Source organism: Triticum urartu, chromosome 3A, assembly GCF_056163025.1.
Source record: "Triticum urartu cultivar PI428250 chromosome 3A, HENAU_Tu73, whole genome shotgun sequence".
Classification (NCBI taxonomy): domain Eukaryota; kingdom Viridiplantae; phylum Streptophyta; class Magnoliopsida; order Poales; family Poaceae; genus Triticum; species Triticum urartu.
Window position 1 is genome coordinate 542,787,276 of NC_141875.1, and position 7,464 is coordinate 542,794,739.

General features: G+C 46.5%; 1 protein-coding gene across 2 annotated transcripts; it reads right to left on the bottom strand.

Moving 5' to 3' along the window:
* Positions 1 to 367: 367 nt before the first annotated feature.
* Positions 368 to 4,645, bottom strand: LOC147980442 (uncharacterized). Of its 2 annotated transcripts, none has more exons than XM_087516881.1 (3): positions 4,267 to 4,645; positions 1,910 to 1,987; positions 368 to 660 (listed from the first exon to the last, which is right to left on the bottom strand). In XM_087516881.1, exons 1-3 carry the CDS (start codon positions 4,403 to 4,405, stop codon positions 557 to 559), a joined length of 321 nt encoding a protein of 106 aa, XP_087373007.1. In that variant the 5' UTR covers positions 4,406 to 4,645; the 3' UTR covers positions 368 to 556. The 2 variants fall into 2 exon arrangements, with proteins under 2 accessions (XP_087373007.1, XP_087373008.1); XM_087516882.1 differs by having other exon boundaries at positions 4,276 to 4,643.
* Positions 4,646 to 7,464: the final 2,819 nt, after the last annotated feature.

Below are 7,464 nucleotides of genomic sequence, written 5' to 3' on the forward strand. Positions count from 1 at the left end.
CAAGAACAATGTTCTCGTCACAAAACCATCGAAACGATTCCAAGATACCCGCGTGATCCTAAAATTTTTTTTAGTGAAATTTGAGAAGAGAAGAGTCAAAACTCTACATCAGGATGCCTCACCAGAGCGACGAAGGGACTGAGGAGTAAAAAGAATTCCTAACTCTCCGATATATATAATCCTAGATGACTCAAAACATTTTTCTAGACTCAACAACGCCAACGATTCGATCAAGCAGGTGGCTCCTAAGGTCGGGGAAGGCTCTGATTACCAACTTGTAACGCCCTCGATGTGGCTATATCTCCTACATGTCGAAGCACGACTTAAAGGCATAACCGCATTAAAAGCAATGTCGCAAGTGAGGTAATCTTCGCAAACAACCCATGTATATAAATAAAGGGGAAAGAATACATAGTTAGCTTACAATCGCCACGTCACAAAAATACATAAATAAGTGATTACAATCATCCAATACACTCAGGGTCCGACTACGGTACCAAAATAAAGATCAACCCCCAAATGCGACAAATACCCCGATCGCCCCAACTGGGCACCACTACTGATAATCTGGGAAAGACACATAGTAACGACGAGAGTCTTCATCAAACTGCCACTTGAGCTCAAGCGCATCGTCTGGAGCGGTATCATCGGTCCCTGCATCTGGTTTTGGAAGTAAACTGTGAGTCATGGGGACTCAGCAATCTCGCACCCTCGCGATCAACACTATTTAAGCTTATAGGTAAGGTAAGGTATGATGTGGAGCTGCAGCAAGCGACTAGCATATATGGTGGCTAACATATTCACAAAAGAGAGCAAGAAGAGAAGGCAAAAGCACGGTCGAATAGCTATGATCAAGAAGTGATCCTAGAACAACCTACGTCAAGCATTACTCCAACACCGTGTTCACTTCCCGGACTCCGCCGAGAAGAGACCATCACGGTAACACACACGGTTGGTGCATTTTAATTAATTAAGTTAAGTTTCATGTTATCTACAACCGGACATTAACAAATTCCCATCTGCCCATAACCGCGGGAACGGCTTTCGAAAGTTCAAATCCCTGCAGGGGAGTCCCAACTTAGCCCATCACAAGCTCTCACGGTCAACGAAGGATATTCCTTCTCCCAAGACAATCCGATCAGACTCATCATCCCGGTTACAAGACATCCTCGACAATGGTAAAACAAGTCCAGCAACACCGCCCGGATGTGCCGACAAATCCTGATAGGAGCTGCACATATCTCGTTCTCAAGGCACACTCAGATGAGACTAGCTACGAGTAAAACCAACTCTCAAGTTTCCCTGAGGTGGCCCCGTAGGCAGCTCAGTCGGACCAACACTTAGAGGAGCACTGGCCCAGGGGGGTTTAATAAAGATGACCCTCGGGCTTCGGAAACCCAAGGGAAAAAGAGGCTAGGTGGAAAATGGTAAAACCAAGGCTGGGCATTGCTGGAGGAGTTTTATTCAAGGTGAACTGTCAAGGGGTTCCCATTATAACCCAACCGTGTAAGGAACGCAAAATTCGGGAACATAACACCGATATGACGGAAACTAGGGCGGCAAGAGTGGAACAAAACACTAGGCAAAAGGCCGAGCCTTCCACCCTTTACCAAGTATATAGATGCATTACGATAAACAAGATAATATTGTGATATCCCAACAATAAACAATGTTCCAACAAGGAACGATCTCCAATCTTCACCTGCAACTAGCAACGCTATAAGAGGGGCTGAGCAAAGCGGTAACATAGCCAAACAACGGTTTGCTAGGACATGGTGGGTTAGAGGTTTGACATGGCAATATGGGAGGCATGATAAGCAAGTGGTAGGTATCGTAGAATAGGCATAGCAAAAGAGCGAGCATCTAGCAAGCAAAGATAGAAGTGATTTCGAGGGTATGGTCATCTTGCCTGCAAAGTACTCAGAGTTGCCTTGATCCTCGTAAGCAAACTCAACGGGCTCCTCATTGATGAACTCGTCTCCCGGCTCTACCCAAACAAGAACAACAAGCAAAAAAGGAAGACAATCAACCACGTGCAATGCTCAAACAACATGATGCAAACGTGGTATGATATGCGGGATGCGAGATCTGATGCATAGGCATGATTTGGAAAGGAATGGTTGAACCTAGCCTCAACTTGGAAATCCAACAGTGCCACTGGAAAGGTGAGGTGATTTCGGTTGAAATTGATATAAAGATCACCGGAATCGGATGCACGGTTTGAAAATGGCAAGCAAAACAAATATGACACCGGTCTGCGATAATCAGCAAGTAGCCATCTAAATGCATCAAGTTAAATATGCTACAACACTCAAAACATGGCAACAAAATACATGCCAGGGATCCACTAATGATGCTTGACAAAAGATGAACACTGAACTACGGCTAATTCACTCATTAACAGGTTCAAACAAGCATGGCAAAAGTGCAAATGATAACAGGTTTCAGACTTCGTGAAATTAACACAAGTCTGAAATTTATCATCAGGAAGCAATCTTTAGAGCATGAAAACTACATGCTACAGGAACATATCATGGCAAAGAAAGGCATGGCATGAAGCTACTCTAAGCATATAACAAAATTCCCTTAGTGACCTTGAGCCAAAAGGGACCAGAAAATACAATTGCAAGCATGTGAACATAGCAAAAACATAAACAGATTCAAACTTAGTCAAATTCCAGGGCATGACAAAAACACATTCAGCATGGCATATTTACAAGCTTGATTAACTCACTATAAGGCATTTCATGGCATGGAACAAAATCTAGCATGAAGTAGACATGAAAATGAAGCTACCCATGTGCAAAGCAACCTCATGGCATGATTGAATTAAAACACACGAAAATGGTAAAACAACATCATGATGTGAAATGACATGTTTATGAACTTGCTCAAATGCAGAAACTAATGCCACCACGAGATTGGTGAGATTTTTCTACCCCAAAAACATATATAATATGTTGGGGTTGCTGTAGAAAAATCATCACAAATGCAATAAGTTAGAAACTGCCCTAAATGGAATATGGCAGAAATGGCATTTTCCTTATTTGGAAACGTCCAGATATGGACTTGCCCGAAATGGAAAACGGGGACTTGCCATAAATGGAAAATGCGGGGATAAGGAAGAAAATAGAAGGAGGAGGGCGCTGAGAGGCTGACTGGTAGGACCGTTCTGTCATAGAAACAACGATCCCAGAAGATAGAAAAAAGGAGGCTCTAATAAACTGATGCCACCACGAGATTGGTGAGATTTTTCTACCCCAAAAACATATATAATATGTTGGGGTTGCTGTAGAAAAATCATCACAAATGCAATAAGTTAGAAACTGCCCTAAATGGAATATGGCAGAAATGACATTTTCCTTATTTGGAAACGTCCAGATATGGACTTGCCCGAAATGGAAAACGGGGACTTGCCATAAATGGAAAATGCGGGGATAAGGAAGAAAATAGAAGGAGGAGGGCGCTGAGAGGCTGACTGGTAGGACCGTTCTGTCATAGAAACAACGATCCCAGAAGATAGAAAAAAGGAGGCTCTAATAAACTGCCCTTGGGGGGATTCGAACTCTGTTCTGCAGGGTGGATGAGACGGATCGCTACCACTGGCTAGGGTCGGTTTGCTTGTTGGCAAGGGGCTCGGCTCTACTTGACTCAACCCAGGGCCATGGCTATCTTCTCCATACATGCACAGGGAAGACGGTGATGGCACCGGCGAGCGGCGGCGCGTCTAGCGGAGCAGAGGAGCTTCGGCAGGCGCACGGGATTGAGAGGGGAGCACATGCGTGGTTGCGCGCGTGCAACAAAGGACTGGGCGCTCGAGCACGAGCGTAGCTCTGCTCGGGGCCACGACGTTCGCGGCGAGCAGGGAAGCAAGAAAGGCGGCGTGAGGCAAAACCGGGCGCGCGGGGAGCAGGCGCGTGGATAGGTGGTGTGAGTGCGCGTGTGCAGGCGAAGCTGTTGCGAAGGTGCGAGTGCGCGTGCGGCAGCTCGAGTACGAGCTCATGCTCGTCTCGGGTATGGCGGCGACAAGGCTGGGCGAGGCTACTGCTCCTCGCGTTCGAGCGCACGCGTGAAGGATGGGGCGTGAGGCTAGGGGAGGGGCGTGCTAGGCGAGAACCGGAGCGCGGAGACGCGACTGCATCTACGCGAGCAACAGATAACAACAGGTTTCGCTGGATCACCGAGAGCACGGCAAGGACACGAATCGAACGAACCCTAGGGGTGCCTAAACGCAAAAGAGATGGATGGGAGAGGGAGGTGTGTTACCCAGCTCACCCAAAGACACGACGGGGTCGACGGAGATGAGCCGGTGGCGACGAAGTAGATCTCTGAACCTCGGCGCGGTCCTGACCGGGAAGAAGATGGAAGCAGAGGGCGTCGAGGAACTTGTCGTCCTGGGCACCATAGTCGACGTCGTGGATGAAGACGATGACGAGGAAGAATAAGAACACGATCTCCGGGGGTGGAGGTGGCCGGAGAGCACCCCCGTGACGAGGTCACGCTCTCAGGTGCGCTCAGGACAGAGCTCTAGCGGTGGATCTGGTGGTTATGGCAGCGTGGCGGTGGCGGCTGGAGGTAGAGGGAAACCCTAGTGAGTGGTTGGGCAAGGAGAGGAGTCAAGTAGGGGCTAGGGCGAGGGTTTGGAGCGGCGACGCTCTCGGCCGTGGCCATGTGCGCGAGCGGCTGGAGGTGGACGAAAAGGCGGGTGGCGGGTCGCCTGTAGCCAGAGGCCGACAGGTGGGGCCGCTGATGACACATGGTGAGGGTTTAGCGGGGGTGCACGCAGTGTGGGTGAGGAAAGGAGAAGGTGGGCGACGCGCGGGCTGGCTTGAGACGGCGCGGGTGCTCGCTGGGCCGGCCTGGTTGGCCGAGGCCCGGGGGCTGCTGCTGCTGCTCTTTACTCATTTTCCTCAGACAGAAAATAAAAACAGAAAAGCACAGGAACATAGGACAGGTGTATGAGATCTATAAAGATATTCTCATGATCCTGAGATATTGCTTTATTTTATAAAATTGTCATAGGAATTTTTAGAGGAAGTAAAATAATTCAAGTTTGAATTGAATTCAAACTTGAGCCATTTTAAAACCTAACCAAAACGACTTAAATAAAGCTTAAATATTCCAGGGAGGTAAATGACATGGTAATAGAACATTGAGGCAAAAGCTGAACATTAAGGAGGAGGGTAAAATGGCACTTGTCAAAAGAAAGGAATAGAAGGAGAGGTGGTGATGCATGGATCACACATAGAACATGCAACAACATATCATGCATGAATATCATGGAAAAGCAAGTTGACATAAGCACAACACAACATAGATATGCACATGATGCAAACATATGATGAGGCCATAGTGCAACAATGGATTACAAAAGAAATATGACAAAGCAAAGACAAGATAATGCAAAGACAAACAAAACAAACCCAAATGAAACCCACAAAGAGGAAAACCACTTGGAATAGATGAAGAACAAGATGGATATATTGCCAAAATGGGAAGTTTTACATCTGGGGTGTTACAATCACCATGACCTTGCGTGTGCGTAGGAATGTTTTTGAAATTACCGCGTTTCCCAACATACCGACGTCATCCGGCAACTAAATGAGAGCAATGCGAAGCTCCGGGCCGAGTGCGACCTGCTGAGGGCGAAAATCATCGGAAGTGCGGAGCAGCAGGAGCAGACCACTGCCTTGTTGAAGAGGACCGGCGTCATCGTCGAGAAACTTATGGACGAGAATGACATGCTACACATCGAGCGCAGAAGGCTGGTGGAGGAATCCGTGGATGCTCTCAACCAGCATCTTGAGGACAAGAAAGAGCTCGTCGCCGCCCGCCGCGGAGACTAGTGTCTTCCTTCTTCTTTTTTCCTTGTGTATATCGGGCGTTGCCGCATGTGGCTTTTTTTAATTATGTTTATAAATATGTAAGACAATTATTATCCAATGTCATCGTCCTTATATTCATCATGCTTGCTATAAGTTGCAGTTGATGCTATATAGGTCTGTTGGATCTTACATCAAGATCCGTGCAAAACTTTCTTTTCAGATTTTCATTTTTCTCTCTTAAATCTCAGTCCAGTGAGACATATAGCCACGCCGTAGAACAGGTGCTCGGGCGCCATTAATGGAGACGTTGGGAGGGAGGTGCGCAGCGGGTAGCGGTCAAAAGGGCTCTCCTCCCAATGAGTACGCGCTGGGATCTGATTGCACGCCTCCTGTACTCAAATAGCTACCCCACACGGCACCTCCTAGCCAATAAAAAAGGGGGATGCGTGGCCGCACGTAATTGGTAAGTCGAACGCCCACGGTTTCAATAATACTTGTGTTTCCAATTTGTAATGTGACAGCACCTGTTTCAAAATGACTTTGTCGATTGTTAATGTGTGTGCCTTCGCAAATCGGACAGAAAAATTACCATAGAATGTTGGTGCCATGTCATAAGACCATGCCAAGTTTCATGATTTTCAGGCGTGTTTTTGAATTACTGGAATTAAAAAACCAAGTTTCTCAATCTTTCCGACCGAGCCATGATGGCCAGATGTTTGAATTTCACTCCCATCTCTTGCATGGGACCTAGAAATTCACCCAAGGACACACATGTGATTTTTCAGCAAACTTTGGTGCATTGGAGCATGTGCTTGTAGTTCAAATTTGAATTATGCACATTAAATGCCCATAAACTCAATTAATGTATAAAAAGGCAAAACGAGCCCATAATAATTCCAAAATTTAGCACGGCACTTCTATTTGGTCTAATCTGGCTGTGTAAAAAAATTAAGACGGGAGAAGGCAATGTACGTATGTCGTGTTGCACACGGAGGTGACACGTTCCCTCTCGAAACCACGAGCCTTCTTGAGGGAAGCTCTGGTTTGCAAGAAGCCTACACCAAAGCTTGTCCCAATTCGGCCAAAAAGATTACCGCAACATGTTGGTGCCATGTCATGACACCATGCCAAGTTTCATGATTTTCAGGCGTGTTTTGGAATTACAGGAATCAAAAAACCAAGTTTCTCAATCTTTTCGGCCGAGCCACGACGCCCAGATGTTTGAATTTCACTCCCATCTCTTGCATGGGACCTAGAAATTCACCCAAGGACACACATGTGATTTTTTCAAACAACTTTGATGCACTAGAGCCTGTGCTTGTAGTTCAAATTTGAATTATGCACATTAAATGCCCAGAAACTCAATTAATGTATAAAAAAGGCCAAATGAACACAGAATAATTCCAAAATTTAGCATGATCCTTTTATTTTGTCTAATCTGCTTGTGTAAAAAAAATAAGGCGGGAGAAGGCAGTGTACATATGTCGTTTCGCACGCGGGGGTGACACGTTCCCTCTCGGCACCAGGAACCTTCTTAAGGGAAGCTCCGGTTTGCAAGAAGCTTACACCAAAGCTTGTCCCAATTCGGCCAAAAAAATTACCACAACATGTTGGTGCCAAGTCATGACACCATGCCAAG